The sequence below is a fragment of the Akebia trifoliata genome, chromosome 5, assembly GCF_017979445.1.
Source record: "Akebia trifoliata isolate Shusen 1 chromosome 5, ASM1797944v1, whole genome shotgun sequence".
Lineage (NCBI taxonomy): Eukaryota > Viridiplantae > Streptophyta > Magnoliopsida > Ranunculales > Lardizabalaceae > Akebia > Akebia trifoliata.
The window spans coordinates 6,172,377-6,192,368 of record NC_141379.1 but is presented as its reverse complement, the minus strand read 5'-3'; the positions used below and the strand labels follow the sequence as shown (position 1 = coordinate 6,192,368).

Sequence of the window (19,992 nt, the reverse complement as noted above, 5' to 3'; positions counted from 1 at the left end):
ACCATAAAAAAGGAAAGTACTTTGATTTTTGTGATTGAAATTCAAGTTTATAGTATCTCCACAAGAATACCAACTTTTTCACTTTCTAATTTGCCCAATCCCCACTCTAGGTCAAAATTTTGAACCCCCAACCACCCCACTGTCTTATTATTTTTTCAAGCATAACTGTTAAAGGAATGGGTGCATTTGAATTTGGCCCCATCTCCATATACTTGGTCTAGAACACCTCAAGATCAAACAAGTAAAAGAACAATATTTTTCTCACTTACATTCACAAATTTATCTTGTTAATTAGTACATTGGAGATTTGTTACATCTACGAATCTCCGACTCATTTTTCTACATGTTATCTCATTATTTCTTATACAGATATATACATGAACACAAACTCAACATACCATCTAAGTTGAAACAAAAAAGAACTATTCATAATGACACTAAAAAGATGGAATCTGTTGTTACTACAGCTACTCGTGAGACATCGATCTTCTTTCTTCAGTCTTACATCAATTGAATTTGATGGTGCATTTAGAGCTACTCCATTATGAGATCTCATGGAAGTTGAGTGACCGAGACAAGGCCGCAGGGTTGGCATGCAATAACTGAGATGTTTCTGCCAAGTGATTCTTTTCATCACCTTTTGATTGGAAGGACTTGACGAGGCCTTCCCCTCTCATAGGATCGGATTTGTTGTTCGTAATCCCCAATGTTGCCCATATGGAGCTCCTTGCAGATTCTTCTGGGTCATCGATCCTCAAAATCTTTGGAACCCAAACACCTCTCTCTGAATTGCTTTGTTTTGGTTGATCTTCTTTCTCCGAAATACTTGGTTTAAGCAGGGTACCCTCTCTTGAATGTTTCCCCAAAGTTGGTGGGGGTACCCAAGGGATGCTCCAAGTACCCGGGACAGGACAACCCCAATAAGGGGTTCCGGGATAGATTGACATGGGGAAGTTCGAAGGACAGAAAGCGGATGGAGGAACCGCAGAAGTCCATTGAGAAGAATTCCATGGATAAGGCCATGAAGCTCCAGGGACGACACATTGTATCTGTGGAGGGAACCCATGACAATTCGGTGTCATCTGCGCTTGCAAACCCACTCTTCTTTCCTCCTTTATAGATGTCGAAGTTGCAAAAGTAACCTTCAAATTCTCATCCCCATTTTCTTCCCCTCCACAGTTTCGCATTGTTTTCTCCGTGAGGTTTAACACGGAGGACATGGGTTCATGTAGGGGTATGTCTGAGCCAAAGGTTAGGATAGTGGTGTTGGGTTTTAAAGTAGGGTGGTGGATTCCAATTGGGGAATCGGTTTGAGCTGTTTGGAGCATTTTGGAGACGGTGATGTGTCGGTAATGTGAGACAGAGTTCTTGTTCTTGCGACGGCCAGCACCCACAGGCACATTCCGCATGGTTCCACCGGCTGTCCAGTATCTTTGACAGTTTTTGCAGAAATGTCGTGGTTGGTTGACATTGTAATTGTTGAAGTAACAGAATTTTGTCTCCATGCTATTACAACGTGGACACGGAAGTATCATGTCCGGCTTCTTTAGAGTTGTTTTCTCTGGTGAGCTACTTGTTTCACTTTGTTCTTCCTCTGTCCTTGAAGCTTTAGCTTTTGCAGTTTCTTCGTCGACAGACGGTGTTTTAGGATTCTCGTTATTGCTGGAAGACATAGTTGGATCTGTCAACTCTACCAAAATCTGAGGTAGTACGTCATCATTCTCTTTTGTGTCGGAGGGTCTTCCACTCAATTGATCCTGAAATTTTGACAAGAGTTTTGGTAAGAAATAGAATCAAATGCAAGAACAAAAAATACAGAATTACCATTCAGATATAATCACAAAAGCATGGTTGTAAGGAAGGAAAATCCAAGTAGAAGAATAATTCGACGGCTAATTTTTTTTTATATACATTTCTTACATGTAAACAGGTTTCAACTTCATTTTTGTGGTGGTTACAAGCCAAGAGGTGTTATAATAAGAGAACATTCCCAAAACATGCACAAGTTTTGTTAAAATTCCCACTTCAATACACTGTCCATTTTAACTCCCAAAACATGCTAGTGAGATCAAATCTACATAATTTAGAAGCATTTTGAAACTTATGCATGAAAATCAGATACAATTCATTTACTTTCTTACACTAGAATTGGCTTCAATGTTAGCAATAACAGAGAAAAACCCATGAAGCGAAAAGGTAATAAATTTATACACTTTGTTTGTAAGATATAAGTTCAGACACGATCGTTGACACAACGACAGACAAATTTAAGAGGAATTAGGGGAACCATAAACAGGAAAGTTAGAGATAATCACAAGTGAGAATCTACAAAGTACTATGTTTCCTTAACCAAGAGAAGATTATTCAGCTTTGAAAAACATAATTTACCCGAAATAAGAATCCAACACTTCCAAAAAACACGAAAATCAAACGAAATAAAGAAAAAAAACCCAAAAATCATACTTTGGGAGAAATTGGAGTTCCAAGTGAAGACCTATAATTAATAAATTAAACTGCAGTTTTGGTACAACTTGTCTGAAACTATGAAAACCTGTAACTTTGATTAGGCTCTACACACAATTTTTTTTTAATCAAGAAAAATGGAAATTTAACTTAGAATTCCCATGAGAACCAAAATTAACCTGTTTTTCTTTTACCAGAATAAAACCCACCAAACACCAAAAAAATCTTCCTAGTGGGGGCAAGAAACCAAATATTTCCAACAAGAATTTCAAAATCACAAACATTTTAAAGAGAGATTGAACTACTTTTTATTAATATTATGACCAAATTTATGCAGGAATAACTAATTTGAATTTCATTTTATGTACCAAGAAACCCAAAAATTCCCCGAAAAAAAAAAGTAGTCCAAATTTTCCAAAACAGAGTAACCCTGATGAGAAAAAAAATAACATTTTGCCCCCAAAAAAAGGATTCATTTAGCAAATAATCAAATCTAACCCAGAACAAAACTCATATTACATAAAATCGCCTAGCAAAACAGCATCCAAAAACCCTAATTAGACCCCGAAATCCCAACACATAACCAAAACTGTTTTAGCAAAACCCAAGATTTTAAAACCACGAAAATTTAGTGAAAGAAAGAAATTAAGATCGACCCATTACTTCCTTCATCTTTCTGAAAAACGGTCGTTCTTAGATTTTCAAATCTCTCACTCTCTCAATCTCTCGCTCTCGTTCTCTGTCTATATACCTTTTCTTTGGTTTGTACTCCATTTGACTTCTTCTCCTGAGAATTCGTTGAAACAGAATCTCCTTCGTGCTCGAAATTCTCTTCAGGACTAGAATCTCCACCTTTGTTGCCCAGAAAAGACAGAATCTCCTTGTTCGCAGGCAGTGGTATCGTCTTCCCGAACAACTTAATCGCTGTGTCTTTTATTTCCAACATTTTCTGTGTGTGTGTGTGTGTGAGTAAGAGAGAGTAGAAAAAATCCGATACGAAGGGCTTGGGTTCGCAACGACTTAGAGTCTTGAGAGTTGAGAGTATGGTGGTCTCTGGTTCTTGGCTTTTGATCTGTTTAACGAGATGTTGGATACCACGTCAGCAACACGACGATTCTCAGCCACGAGTTCTTGTGGCCACGCGGTTCTCTCCATTGATTCTCATAAAAAGTGGATGCACTTCTCGTCCAAGTCAGCACCCCACCCCCTCTCATTTACTCGCCGATTTTCTCTTTTTTCTTTTCTTTTTAATTTAGCTTTTTTTTTATTATAGAAAAAATGGGTTTTTTGTTTTGTTTTTATATAAATAATAAATATTGTGGATGAGATGACAATATGAGTTGGCCCACTTACTATGCCCAAAGAAAAAAAAAAGTTTAAGATCTCAATATGAAGCTCGTGGAGGTAAGGTCAACTTAAAAAAAAAATTCAATCCATTAAATTTGAATTGGGCTAACACTTAATAATATCCAATCTAACCTGAACAGACCTTCTATAATATTGATAAATGATATAGACTGATGTATGATTTTGTAATAAATAATAAATAAAACGTACGAAAAATAATAAATTTAATTTCATCTCTAATTGAATTTCAAATAAAATGAAAATTGAACCCAAATTTTGATAAAAAGTAGCATCAAATGATTGTAAATAATTCTGAAAGATGTGTTAATTTATATTTTTAAAAATTTTAAGAATCTTATCTCAATTGAGTAGGGTCGAACTTGGGCTTAATTGACTTAGGCCTAATGTGATTAAAGTTAGTTTAATGTATGACTTGCTTTTTTAAGGTTGGGTGGCCAAGTTAGCATCATTCGTTGCCTCTATACTCAAAATAAATGAGCTGTACTACCTAGGGCGTAACCTTGTCTCCCATACCCTTATGATGATTGTGTCATTACCAATCACGAATAATCTCAAAACCAACCACCCCTGACCTAATTAGAATAATTATCTTTATGACCAACCAATAAATCACGATTCTGGCCAGAAAAATTGTTCAAGGTCAGATACTCCTCATACAATCTAGAAGATCTGGTCAAATAGTAAAATCATCAAAGGATTTGTTAGGAAACCTAACTACATTACACTGTAAAAAATTAGGTCCAATCAAAATGCATCAAATTTCATTATGGTTCATCCAAAATCAACATAAGCTTACCCATTCAAAGTCTTACTCAAAAAATATATATATTTTTTAATTAATTTTTTATTTTTTAAATATATTATTATACATCCAAAATTTTTAAGCTTTAATAAAAATATGTCTCTTTTGCACTTGGCATATTATAGATGAGTTATCGCATACTATTAAAGTAATAAATTTATTATTGAGACCTTTCTTATTCTAATTTTACCAAATTTTTAATGAAAATTTTGATTTATATTTAAATTGTTTGTTTGGTTAAGAAACATCTTTCATTTCACTCCGTATAACGTCATTTTGACATTTACTTAATTTTAATAATTGTTTTTATTTTAAATGTAAATATTACTAAGCTCCAGCCGAGTTTTTACCGAATTTTTGCGTTTCAATTAATCAAGAGAAACTCGGAAAGTAGTGTGAACCGGAGATTTTTTTAAAAAAAGACCCGGTTTGGTCCACGTTGACCCAACGCGAAGTCCGAGACGCGTTTCAAAGTAAGGGTCTACCCATGTTATATCCAACTTTTTCTGGGTCCCACATCAAAAAGTTAGATTGGAACACGTGTACAAATCACTTTAGAACGCTTTGGAGAATCAAAATCCTCGAGTGTAGTCCTGGAACGTGACACGTGTCTATAAGTAGAAGATCTCTATATCATACATGAACGAACCACGTCATAAGGAGAGGTGGAGCAGAAAAGCAAGAAAAAGGATCAGTATCTTTATCTTTTCCTTTGGAATTTTATCTATAAAAAATAATAATCAAATGAAGGACTAACACGCGAAATGGAGGTACTAAGAGGCTTAGTTATAAATAATTAAAACATTTTTATAATAGCACACAAACTTTTACTTATAACACACCAATCTATGTGTTTATATTTGGGGTCCGTTCTCATGAACAATTATCCCAACCATGTAAATATAAAATCCAATGATTGAGATTTATCCTTGAGATAGATATTCTCGAGATTTGTGTTATATGGAATTGGATATGCATAAATCCTAACCATTTGTCATATAGGTTGATTTACTTTCAAAAGGATTTGTGTGTTATAGGTAAAAGTTGGTGTGTTAGTGGAAATTCCCTTTCCTAATCTTATGGAAGAGGGAGGGAGGAGGGATTGGAAACCAAAGAATAATGTTGGGAGTGACCTCAATCCACACTTTACTGATGTGGAGGTGTGTATGAATTATAAATGCTTTTCATCGAGATACGAGTGAAAACATCTATGGTTGTGTGTACACCTCCATGTCAACAAAGTGTGAATTGAGGTCACTCCACTACGACTCTAAACTAAAGTAAATGGAGTGCCACCTAGTTTTAGTTGAACAACAGGTGAAATCGCACATGCATACACCTGTAGATTAGGCCTAATTAGATATTTAAATGATATGTAACAATTTTTTAATTCAAATTTGATAGAATAATTCAAAACCTCATTGATGTAACATGTGTAAGAACTGTTGATTTTTTCCCTTGGGATACAAAACTACACCATCCTCATAAACATGTGCAGTTGAGTTTCCCGAAGGAAAAAAAATCTACGATCTTACACATGTCACATCATTGAATTTTTGAGTTATTCTATTAGATTGAGTTAAAAAATCAACACTCGTAAATGATTCAACAACACATGCTAGTTAATTAGATATCCATCTCTCTCTCTCTCTCTCTCTCTCTCTCTCACACAGTATATAATTGAAAAAAGGTAAGAAAATACCTCCCAACAAAAAAAATGTCTTGAAACCAATGTCTTTAGGTGATTTTGGCAGTAACTGCAAGATTTATTAATCTATTTGGTTGATTGTTTTAAATGCTAGATCAACTAGCTTAGAATGCCAATTGAAAAACCCTAGTTTTTACATACATCTTCAAAATAATTAAAAATGACTATTTCTTCTTTCTCAAGTCCTTTTCTTTGGAATGGAGTCTCCAAAACTTGACCAGGATGTTAAAAATTCAATTTTTTTGGACGAAATTTTGAATTTGAATGGTTAGGGCAATTTCAACATTTCAATCATGAAAAATGTCTAAAGTGGGGTTTAATAACTCATTAAAAAAGAGGGATTTACTAAATGGACTATTTAGCTAACCCCTAAAAGTCAAGGACCATTAAGTAATTTTCTTTTAAAAATTTCAAGATCTCTCTCAATTACCAATCTTATGAATAATGTGAAGAAAGCTTATGCAGGTGATTTAATGGGTCTCTCGTTATTTTGTTCATTGTAATCTATTGTTGTAGGGGATAGATGTCTAATGTTTTGCAAATTAATACTGGAAACTATCTTGGTCGCTCCCACACAAGTTGTCCAAGGGGATATTTTGAGAAAGAAAAATTCGATTTGATCAACTTTGGATTAGGGCTGTCAACGAATAGGTATCCGATCGGATAGTACTATATCCGAATTCGAATCCGAAAAAATAATGATATCCAAATTAGAATTCGAATCCGATCGGATATCACTAACCAAGATTCAAATTCGAATTTGAAAAGTATATCAAATATCCGATAATATTTTATCCGATAAAAATCCTACAAAAACTAGATTCGATCTCTACCATTCTCTTCAATTTGTAAAAAGCCCAATCAATTTTCCTATTTTGATTTGAAGTTGAAGCCAATGGATTTTTAAAGGAAAAAAAATGGGATTTTACTTTTGAGAGAGAGAGAGATAAAATATCTACTTGGAAGTATGGATGCTTGTTGGCGGGAGAAGATGGTGGTCACATAGTAGAAAAAAATAAAGGATTTTGTTTTAAAAGAGATAGAGAGAGAGAGAGAGAGAGAGAGAGAGAGAGGGGAAGGAAGTATTACCTGATGCTTGTTGGCCGGAGAAGACCATGACTATGGATATCATCGTCGAAACCAACCCTTACCATTTTTGTCGACTGTCGATTGATTCTTGGGTTTGAGGTTTAAAGAAGATAAAGTTTTAAAATTAAATTTCATTGTATAACACGAATACACAAGATTATACATATAAATAAATTTTGTTGTATAACATGAATATATAACATATATATTTAAATCGGAGTGGATATTATTGAATCAGATTTCGCAACATCCGAATTTATATCTGAAACTCATTCGAATATTAAAATAACATTCAAATTCGATATCTGAAAAATTCGAATAGTATTTGATTTTTCAAATCGAATTCGAATTCAGATTTTCGGATATCCATTGACAAGCCTTTTTTGGATAGTTTGAATATTTCTCATGTGTGATCATCGGGTGAGGGGATTAAGTTTTAAAATAGAGAAAAAACTTTTGCATCCTATGTATATGGTGGCTGGGGATCTCTAGGGGTGTAATCTAATTCAAGAATATAGTGATTTGATCCAGATCTCTTCCGTGGAGTAGACATACTGTCAAACCACATAAATTCTCCATGTTTTGTGCAATCTTAAAGTATGCCCCTTTAATATTGAATCATTTTTTCATTTATAAATCCTTATCAGCTTAGTAAAGTAAAAAAGAAGATTATGTTGGTCTTTATGGCTCATTATAATTGATTTTATTAAAGACATTGGAAGGCTCACAATCGCCCTTCTTTGTGAGAATCTAACGTGCACCACATGTGCCTTGTATATCTTTTCAAGGAGATGTCTATAGTTCTCCAAGGTAGGTAGAATTAATAAATTTAGAAAAATTCTTCAATAGTGTGGTCATAGCAGCCTAAGGCCTGCGTTTGGTTTTATTTTCCCAATTTTGGGTAAATTCTGAAAAAATACTTTCGCAAGAATAAGTTTTGTGGTATTATTTTTCAATAACAAAAAATTATTTCATAATATTAATCATATATATATATATATATATATATATATATATATTAATTGATATCACAAGTTTCTCACACACCCTTTGTGGATGAAACTAGTCTCGAAGGCCACGTATACTGATCCCACGGAAGTTTCCCACTGTGTAACAGGATAAGTTAGGAGGCCTCTAAGTTTCAAACACACGACCAGAAAAGAGAAAATTCACGTCGTTAATTGTTCTAACACGGGCAAACCCTCATTTGAAACTCGTTATTAATTTTTAAAGAATAATTTTAGGTCCCGTAAAATTTAATATAAAACATCCTATGACTCCATTTTTTGTTTTTTTATTATATATATATTTAAAATCTAAAAATGTTCCTCATTGTACAATGGGTTGAAGGTAAGTCACTACTACGTCCATTGTAAACGAAACTCAAAAGAATATAATGTCTTATTATTGGACACAAAAAAGAAAAAAATCAAATACCATTAATATTATGTTATTATATATTGAAAATCATGGTTGATTATCTTTCTTTTTATTTTTTATGTAATCCTTTTTTTTTTTTTTCACAATTAGGTAAAGAAGAACATGTTTTATATACAAAAATGTGAACCTTACCCAATTGTAAATGAGGGAGCATTTTCATCTTTTAAAGATAAATAATTAGACATTTTTCATCCAACACCATAGGATATTATAATTAGAGTAATTTATAGTTTTTTTTTATTGTAATACTTGACAAAATGTATTTTTTTAATAAAGTAATTACAAGGGCAAACATTTACAAAGTGCCCTTGCATTACATTAAATGATCCTGACACTTTTAGTCTCTTCAATTATTGAGTTTCTCTTCTTTCCACTTCTCTCAATCCAAACACAACCTAAGAGAAGAGAAGGGAAACTCAATTTCTCTCCACCATGTTTGGATTGACAGGAGAAAACTTGGGACAACTTTGAAAATTTTAAAATATCTTAAAAGTGATATAAGGGTAGAATTGGAGTTATAAAATATTTTAAAATAATTTCTCTTTACTTCTCTCCTCTTCTCTCCAATTCTTATTTCTTCTCTCCCCACTTAACAATCCAAACAAGAGAAATGAAGAGATTAGCTACTTTAAAATTTCTAAAATAATTATAAGGGTAATTATAACTTTATATACCAACTAAATTATAAACAAGTATTTTCTTTTATAACTGGGTATCCCTGTAGATAGGTAGGGGCGGAGCCAGGATTTTCTTGTAGTGGGGGCAAATTATGGTTAGTTGTATAGTTGAAGAACTTGAATGGAGGGAGGTGAAGGGTGTGGGGGCAAAAATTAGAGGGAGATGAGGGTGTGGGAGCAAATGGGGAGAGAGGTAAGGGAGTGGGGACAAATGGGACATGTAAGTAGTTGAAAATATAGGGGTATCTCAAAGTTCTGTGGGGGCACTTGCCCCCACTAGCTCCTTACTAGCTCCACCCCTGTAGATAGGGGACCGGTCCCGTGTCTAGGCTTTGTGTAGTCCATAGACCATGGACTTGTCTAAGGACAAGTCCTGGAACACGTGCAACGCCTACAAATCCCACGCACCACATAAGTGAGGGTGTGCCATCACGGGTGGCCCTTGAGGAATCAATGCTCATATTGAGTATTGAATTCACGACCTACGGGCAACACAAACAAGTATTATCATAATGAGAGAAAGGGAGAGTATTGTTGGTGCAAATCTAAATTAAATATTTTGCTTTAAATTACAAAAAAGCCTTTGGATACATTGATTAATAAATTTTTACACTATTATAATGAGGGAAATTTGAGTATTGTTGATTGAAATTCATATTGCCTATTTTTTAAAAACTAGAAATGCACTTAGTTAAATTCACTCATTAATTATAAATTAATCAATACATAATAATATAAATAAAATAATAATTTTATTTTTTAAAATTCTCTTCACAATTAACAAAATATTCAATGGCAAGAGCCCATAGTTTTGATGTCTTCGTTTTAGTAGCAAGTCATCCCTTCCCTAATTCAAAACAAAATAGTCTGTATACATTTGAGATGTGGCCGTGCAAGGTAAACCCACAACCCATTATGGACCGAATAGGTTAGGCCCATCAGCCCATAACTGATATTTTCCCAAAAACGCTAGGCTAATGTATATGTAGTTAAAGAAAACCTAAGCCCAAATCATTTAAGTATCAAACTGTAGAAGCCCATGGGCCTAACTCATCATCACAAAACCGGCTTGTAAGAAGAGGATTGCCCCTAGTTTATATATAGCCCCAGGTCTTGATATCTAGGTGATGTGGGACTTTCGCTCACACTCTCCCCTCACGTGTACCGTGTCTTCTACATCCCTGTGCTTACCCGCTCTAATACCATGTAAAAGCCCATGGGCCTAACTCATCCTCACAGAACCGACTTGTAAGCTGAGGATTGCCCCACGTTTATAAAGCTCAAGGTCTTGATACCTAGGCGATGTGGGACCATCAATCACACAAACCTCAATCCGATGGTTAAGCTCCAGTCATGGGCCCAAATGAAAGTTGTTGATCTTGTGGCTCTTATTTGATCCCACAAATGATCTCCAATCTGTGATTGACTGAAAAACATATTCATTCATACGATATCATACCTTGCAAATGTGGACCGAGTTGACTCAAAGCTACCAAAAATCTGCCCAAGTGGCAACCAGATAGACTTTGCTTCATGAAGGGCTATCAATTAATGGATCAAATCAGATCACTGAGATGAAGGGCTATCAATTAATGGATCAAATCAGATCCAAAATCTCCGATTCAATATTTTTCAGATATGTTCTGAGTTTGATTTGATCCTCATCACATTGGTCCCAAATTGACATGGTCCAATTCAGATCCGATCCATCAAGGTGACCATTTGGACAAATACATAGCTTTCTATAAAACACATTTATGGATCCCATTTTCAATACACCGCAAAATTAGTTTATTAATAGTATTTCTAGACTTAAAATTGTCCACTCTTCATTAACTGGACATTTAAACTTAGTATTTGAATCTCTTTCTATTAGTGTAAAAATAATAAGAAATAATACAAGGGAACGGATCAAGGGACATATGTAAAAATAATGTAACATTAATAAATTTTCAAAATATAGGTTAGAAGTTTGGGATTGAGCTGGTTTTTTGTAAGGATTATCTCTATGATGGGAAGATCATCAAAAAAAAAAAAAAATCAGTCCAATCTGAAACTTCTAAGCCTATTAAAAGTGATTTAGAATGTGGATTGTCTATTTTTAACCAATTTTTACCAATAATTTGTAAATCACTTTTGATGGATTTAGAAATTTCAAATTGAGCTGATTTTTTATGAGGATGATCTTCTCATCATAGTGACCATCCTCGCAAAAAATCAGCTCAATCCAAAACCTCTAACCCATATTTTGAAAAAACCATTGTTTTTACATATGTCCCTTGAACCGCCTCCATAATACAAATAGTACACCATAAGAACTCATCAATCTTGATCAATGTGCCTTGGAGATCAATCTTCTTTCTCTTCTTGTTTTCTCTAATCTCAATTTGCTTTTTTTTTTTTTTTTCCCCAACACAATATTCTTTCTCTTCTTGTTTGAGGTTAGAAGTGTCCTAAATAACTGTTTCTTTTATTATTTTGCCCTTATTTGGCACACACCATTATCTCCACTAACAACACACAAGTATTCGAGTCATGATTTCTTCCCCACTACGCAGTTGATGTTGACATCTCAACCATCGTTTATTTTTTAAAACTTGTCTGTCTGAAATCAAGAGGACTCGAGCTAACCATCTCGATCACGAAGGCATGCAATTGAAAGAGAAAGTCACTTAGATTCAACCATCACATGGATTTGTCTGATATTCGAGATAAACTCACCCGATATTTTTGAGATAACCAGCCACGTACATTGCAAGAAGCTAAGACAAATAATAATAATAATAAAATACAAAGACCTACACTACTGGTTCGAGCATAATAAATTCCATCTAAGTATAAAATCTTCAAAAAATACTCTTGTGAAGTCGGCATCTAATTTGCTCCAAAAGAAAATAAATCCTAAGATTTCTAAATTTAAATCTTGAAACTCCGAATCAGTCTTGTCAAACACTCTTTGATTTCCTTCTCGTTAAGCCACTCAGCACACGATAAAAGGGATTATGGATCACATAAATCTTTTTCCACCAGAGAAGACATTATGATTCCACTCTTGAAAAGTAATAAGACCAACATTGGAAACACCCAAGAGAAATTAAATGGACCAAAGTTTGTGCACTAAAAGACAACGAATCAATAAATGAGAAATAAAACCCTTGAAATAAAATCATTATTTAGTTGACATCCACTAGTAGAATCCTTACTTTTGCACATGAAATAAAAGTTTGGACCAACAAAATCCCTAATTATAAGATTATCAAAAGTAAGGATTTTATTAGAAGTTGTCAGCTAAATAAAAAAATTAAAAACTTCTTCAAGGGTATTTTGTGGTCCCAAATGAGACCTGTTGATAAGCCCTATATTGCCACAAGGTCACAGAATGAGCTTACTGAGAATTTTTTGTCCTTTGTGAAAGTCCACAACCTTTTTTCAATATCTCACTACTCTACGAAAGTCTGCTCAAGTATGAAAGTCAACTCTATCAACTCCTAAATCTCTCAATCATTAAAATCCCTTTTAAGCCAAGATTTCAAAAAATCCTAAGACTCGAATTGTTCATATAGTTAGTAAATGACTTTTCCTTTTTCAAGGATAACGCATAAAGTCACGGGAATTGCATGGCTAATGGAGAATTACTACACCACCTATCTTCTCATAAATGAATTCTCTCCCCACTTCCACAATTTAAAGCCACCAACTCCTTAAACTTTACATTCACATTCATTACACCCTTCCACAAACTACACCCGTATGATGTTTCACTTCTTTGCTCTCCCAACCATGTAATTTCACCTCAGAGTGTCACATTTGACATCTTAAAGCCTTCAATGCCTAACCCCCCATTTTTCTTCAAGGAATAGATCAACCAAATGAAATTTCTTTTACCACCTCTATCATTCCACAAAAAATCTCTATCTATCTTTTCCAACTTGCTTCCGCACGTTTTGGAATTGAAAATATAGAGAGTTGATAAACCAGTATGTTCATGAGGGTGCTTTTGATCAATGTATATGACTTTTTTTCCCTTTTGATAGTTATCTTGCTTTCTACTTGCTCAGCCTATTTCCCATCCTTTTCCTTATTGGGTCCCAAATTTCCTTACGCCTTGAATCAATCATCAAGGGCAAACCTAGATACCCATAAGAAAAACACACCCTTAAGTACAACCAAACATTGTGATCCACGTATGAATCTCCGGCACATGCCCAACCCCGAATAACTTGGTTTTACGTAGATTTATCCTCATACCAGAAGTGAGTTTATGAAACCTCAATCTAGTCAACTACTTTTGATATTTTTTATAATAAAATAATCAATTTTTACCAATTAAAATGTTTGTGATGTATATAAAATAAGATTTTGCATCTATTAATCCACCTAGTAATAGAAAAATAATAATCATTTAAACGCATACATGTGTAATAATTATATATGGGGGCTGATCATGGGACATATGTAATAATAATAATAATTTTTCAAAATATGAATTAGAAGTTTTGGATTGAACTGATTTTTTGTGATGATGATCTCTATGATGAGAATATTATTCTAAAGGAAAATCAGTTCAAGCTAAAACTTCTAAATTCATTAAAAGTGATTTATAAATTATTGATAAAAAATTTGACGATCCATCATTCTAAAACACTTTTGATAGGGTTAAAAGTTTCAGATTGGACTGGTTTTCTTTTAGGATGATCTACCTTTCAAAAAAAAAAAAAACTTCTTTTAGGATGATCTTCTCATCATAGAGATCATCCTCCCAAAAAATCAGCTAAATCCAAAACTTCTAACTTATATTTTGAAATATTATTATTATTACATTATTTTTACATATATATGTCCCATGATTGGTCCCAATTATATATATAATTTAAATGATTTGAACTATCTCGAGACAATAAATCAACTTGATTTGGGTGGGTGCCAAGACCAGATGAGATAAAAGGTCTGAAAACCCTTACTTCAACAAAGTGCCATATATAAACTCACTAAATTCCATGGTAGTCCATTCTCCTTCAATGATTAAGATCTTAGGTTCTCAATGAGGATCCAATAAATGCAGCACACTTGAGTATTGTTGCAGACAAGATGTTCTGCTGTGATAACTTATTTTTTTCCCCTGATTTTGATGGGTTGGTAAGGAATGAATCCATGATTTCATGGTTTCACTGCAGAATGTCAAATGTCAATCAATTGAATTTCAAGCTTTTTATTATTATTACAAAAATGTTGAAGTAGCATTAAAATATTCGTCGATTCTCACATCACTGATGTAGATGTATGTACGAAATCATAAATGCTTTTCACTGAGATACGAGTGAAAAGCATCTACGATTACGTGTGCACCTCCACATCAGAGACGTGAGAATTGATGTACATTTTAATGTTACTATAGCACAATTTTTTTTATTATTATTATTTTGATAACTAGGTATCCTTGAAGACAATGGATCAAATCGTATCTAGGCTTTGTCCAGTCCATAGACCATGATCTTGTCCAAGGATTAGTCCTAGGGAACGTGCAACGCCTGCACATCACACACACTAGGTAAGTGAGGATGTACTCTCGCAGATGGTACCTAAGGAATTAGTGCTCATACTGGATATTGCACTCAGGACCATTTTTCCCTAATTACTAATAAAACATAAACTTTTTACAAAAGACTAAGAAATGTAATCTTCACATCTTTAAAAATAAATAAGGAAGAAGATAAGCAATGCATATAGTAATTGAGGAAAATATGAATGCCATTTCTCCCTAATTCTTGAGAGTATTAGAAATAAATATCCAAGAGACACCACCAAATCACCATTAGTATATAGAATTAAATGTTAAAGATGTATCTCATGATCTATGGTTCTGTGCACACTTCACATCATGCAGATCCTTGATCCTCATAGGTTTGAGGGAGAATATTAGATTATGAAGATGTATGGAATAGATGAACATGAGATACATTGAATCACTATTGCTGTACATCATGAGATAGGAAAATTGTATCTCATAATCTATTAGAAAATTATGATTCTCTAATTAGGAAATATCAATTAATTAACTAATTAAAATCTTTTTAATTAAATAATCTTTATGTTTTTGAATGATGTAGTTCTCTATAAATTAAAACTTTATTAGGTTTCAAGTATTGGAGAATATCTTATATACTTGTTTTTTTGTCCATAACATCGTGTAGCACTTTTTTGACGGTTGAGAGAGCACCGCATGGCCAAGAAGAAAAATCACCTTGTTTGGATTTTGGATTTTGTTTTTTTGTCCATATACTAGTTTTTTTGTCCATAGCATTGTGTAGCACTTTGTTGACGGTTGAGAGAGCACCGCATGGCCAAGAAGAAAAATCATTTTGTTCGGATTTTGGGGTTCAGTGGTTGTCCATTACCTAAAATCTATAATCAAATAAAAAAAAAATCCTTTATAGGCCATGAACTCTAGAGGGCTGAGGTGTTATTGTTTTTTTTCCACAAAGTACTCTCTTAATTGTGGAAAAAGTGCGACAAACAAAAATGCCTGGGATCCACACACCATGTAATGATCAACCAATTTAATAAAATTTCTTTCAATTAGGAGTTAATTAGTGTATTATTTCATGTATCTCAACTTCTTAATTTCATTGGAATGATATTTCCCACTAGGACTTTGACTTAATATCAAGTGTTTCAAAATTCATATCTTGTCATTCTCCACTCGTATTGTGGATTCACCTTTCCATACTTTTTTGACTTAAATATATACCGCTCATTGTGTCCACCCACCTAACTAGGTCCTCAATTATATTGAGAAAGCTCCACGAAAAAATATACCACATGTACCACGTACCCACGATTTATACATTGAACTCTACTGTAAAACCACCAAATTAAAGGTTGTTCGATTCCTCTAAAAATGAAGGATATATTATTTGATTTGCACACAAGAGAGAGAGAGAGAGAGGAGAGAGAGAGAGAGAGAGAGCACCAAAGTAGTTTGTTTCCTCAACAACAATATATATAGGGTCCCGTTCCCCACCCTAAGCTTTACCCTACACTTTAACAAACGTGTTTCATCCTACCTGGGTTAGAAGTTTTGGAATTGGCTGACTTTTGGTGAGGATGATCTCCTTGGAATTGGCTGATTTTTGGTGAGGATGATCTCTATGGGGAGGAGATAATCCTCACCAAAAATCAGCTCATTCCAAAACTTCTAACCCCATCAAAAATGATTTACAAAAAATGGACGGTTCACTATTTTTCAACTTGTAAACATGAGGCTAAAAATTTCGGAATGGGCTGATTTTTGGTGAGCATGATCTTCTAATCATAGAGATCATCATCACCAAAAATCAGCCCATTCCAAAACTTTTAACCCCATCAACAATGGTTTACAAAAAATGGATGGTCCACGATTTTTCAATTGTAAACATGGGGCTAGAAGTTTTGGAATGAGCTAATTTTTAGTGAGGATGATCTCCTCACTGTAGAGATCATCCTCACCAAAAATCAGCCCATTCCAAAACTTCTAACCCATTTAGGACAAAAATGATTGGCTAAAATGTTGGCCAAAATGTTTGGTGCTGAACGGGACCCATACACATATATATATATATATATGGGTACAGTTCAGCAGCCCTAAAGTTTGCCAAGTTTGGTGCCAAACATTTTTCAAAATATGGGTTAGAAGCTTTGGAATGAGCTGATTTTTTGTGAGGATGATCTCTATGATGAGGAGATCATCTTCACCAAAAATCAGCATATTCCAAAACTTCTAACCCCATCAAAAGTGATTTACAAAAAATATTTGGAACCAAACTCAGCAAACTTTAGGGTTGCCGAACTGCTCTCTATATATATATATATAGGGAAATGTTCAACACCCTAAGCTTTACCCTACACTTTAACAAACGTGTTTTGTCCTATATGGGTTAGAAGTTTTGGAATGGGCTGATTTTTGGTGAGGATGATCTCTATGATTAGAAGATCATCCTCACCAAAAATCAGCCCATTCCGAAATTTTTAACCCCATGTTTACAAGTTGAAAAATCATGGACCGTCCATTTTTTATAAACCATTTTTGATGGGGTTAGAAGTTTTGGAATGAGCTGATTTTTGGTGAGGATGATCTCCTCACCATAGAGATCATTCTCACAAAAAATCAGTCCATTCCAAAACTTCTAACCCATGTAGAACAAAACACGTTTGTTAAAGTGTAGGGTAAAGCTTAGGGTGGGGAACGGAACCATATATATATATATATATATATATATATATATATAGGGGGGCGTTCAATGGCCAACTTTTTAGCAAACTTTTTGGCAAAACATTTTTCAAAACATGAGTTAGAGGTTTTGGAATGGGCTGATTTTTGGTGAGGATGATCTCTATGATGAGGAGATCATCATCACCAAAAATCAGCCCATTCCAAAACTTCTAACCCCATCAAAAACAGTTTACAAAAAATGGACGGTCCACAATTTTTCAACTGGTAAACATGGGTTAGAAGTTTTGGAATGAGCTGATTTTTGGTGAGGATGATCTACTCACCGTAGAGATCATCCTCACCAAAAATCAGTCCATTCCAAAACCTCTAACCCATGTTTTGAAAAATGTTTTGCCAAAAAATTTGCTAAAAAGTTTGCCCTTGAACGCTACCCATATATATATATATATATATATATATATATATATGTATATATATATATATATATATATATATATATATATATTATATATATATATAGGGTCAGGTTCAAGGGCCATGTGAGAAAACATGTAAGAAAACTTTCGTTTTTCAAAATAAGGGTTAGAGGTTTTGGATTGAGCTGATTTTTTGCAAGGATGGTCACTATGATGAGAAGATCATCCTCACAAAAAATCAGCTCAATCAGAAACTTCTAAATCCATCAAAAGTGATTTACAAATTAGTGATAAAAATTGAAAAAAAATCGACGGTCCACATTCTAAATCGCTTTTAATGGGGTTAGAAGTTTCAGATTGGGCTGATTTTTTTTTTTTTGGATGATCTTCCCATCATAGAGATCATCCTCACAAAAAATCAGCTCAATCTAAAATTTCTAACCCATATTTTAAAATTTTATTTACCGCCGAAAGTTTTCTTACATGTTTTCTCACATGGCCCTTGAACCTGACCCATATATATATATATATATATTATATATATATATAGGGGGCAGTTCAAGGGCCATCTGAGAAAACATTTGAAAAAACTTCGTTTTTCAAAATAAGAGTTAGAGGTTTTGGATTGAGCTGATTTTTTGCAAGGATGGTCACTATGATGAAAAGATCATCTTCACAAAAAATCAGCTCAATCAGAAACTTCTAAATCCATCAAAAGTGATTTACAAATTAGTGATAAAAATTGGTAAAAAATCGACGGTCCACATTCTAAATCACTTTTAATGGGGTTAGAAGTTTCAGATTGGGCTGATTTTTTTTTTGGATGATCTTCCCATCATAGAGATCATCCTCACAAAAAATCAGCTCAATCCAAAATTTCTAACCCATATTTTAAAATTTTATTAAAAGCGAAAGTTTTTACATATGTTTTCTCATATGGCCCTTGAACCTGACCCATATATATATATATATATATATATGGGTCCCTATCCGTGGCCAACAGTTTGGCAAAACATTTTGGCAAACACTTTTTCAAAACATGGGTTAGAGGTCTTGGAATGGGCTGATTTTTGGTGAGGATGATCTCTACGGTGAGGAGATCATCCTCACCAAAAATCAGCTCATTCCAAAACTTCTAGCCCCATTTTACAAGTTGAAAAATCGTGAACCGTCCATTTTTTGTAAATCATTTTTGATGAGGTTAGAAGTTTTGGAATGGGCTGATTTTTGGTGATGATGATCTCCTCACCATAGAGATCATCCTCACCAAAAATCAGCCCATTCCAAGACCTCTAACCCATGTTTTGAAAAATGTTTTGCCAAAAAATTTGCTAAAAAGTTTGCCCTTGAACGCTACCCATATATATATATATTATATATATATATATATATATGGGAAATGTTCAGCACCAAACATTTTGGCAAAACATTTTTCAAAACATGGGTTATAGGTTTTGGAATGGGTTGATTTTTGGTGAGGATGATCTCTACGATGAGGAGATCATCTTCACCAAAAATCAGCCCATTCCAAAACTTCTAACCCCATCAAAAATGGTTTACAAAAAATGGACGGTCCACGATTTTTTAACTTGTAAACATGGGGCTAGAAGTTTTGGAATGGGCTGATTTTTGGTGAGGATGATCTCCTCATCGTAAAGATCATCCTCACCAAAAATCAGCCCATTCAAAACCTCTAACCCATGTTTTGAAAAATGTTTTGCCAAAATGTTTGTAGCTAAACGGGACCTATATATATATATATCTTTAGGGAGAATTATTAAAAAGGCCCTTGTGGAAGGGCATTTTCTAAATAATTCCAG

At 34.0% G+C, this 19,992-nt stretch overlaps 1 protein-coding gene across 1 annotated transcript; it reads right to left on the bottom strand.

The window, feature by feature from the left end:
• Positions 1 to 242: 242 nt before the first annotated feature.
• On the bottom strand, positions 243 to 3,631 carry LOC147401264 (cyclic dof factor 1-like). The gene is made up of 2 exons (XM_086442472.1): positions 3,215 to 3,631; positions 243 to 1,757 (listed from the first exon to the last, which is right to left on the bottom strand). The coding sequence occupies exons 1-2, from the start codon at positions 3,407 to 3,409 to the stop codon at positions 543 to 545; spliced, it is 1,410 nt and encodes a 469-aa protein (XP_086298598.1). The 5' UTR covers positions 3,410 to 3,631; the 3' UTR covers positions 243 to 542.
• Positions 3,632 to 19,992: the final 16,361 nt, after the last annotated feature.

Coding starts and splice junctions, on each gene's coding strand:
- LOC147401264 (XM_086442472.1), bottom strand. CDS start 3,409: ATGTTGGAAATAAAAGACACAGCGATTAAGTTGTTCGGGAAGACGATA. Junction 1,758..3,214: donor GAGTACAAACCAAAGAAAAG/GTATATAGACAG, acceptor TCAAAATTTCAG/GATCAATTGAGTGGAAGACC.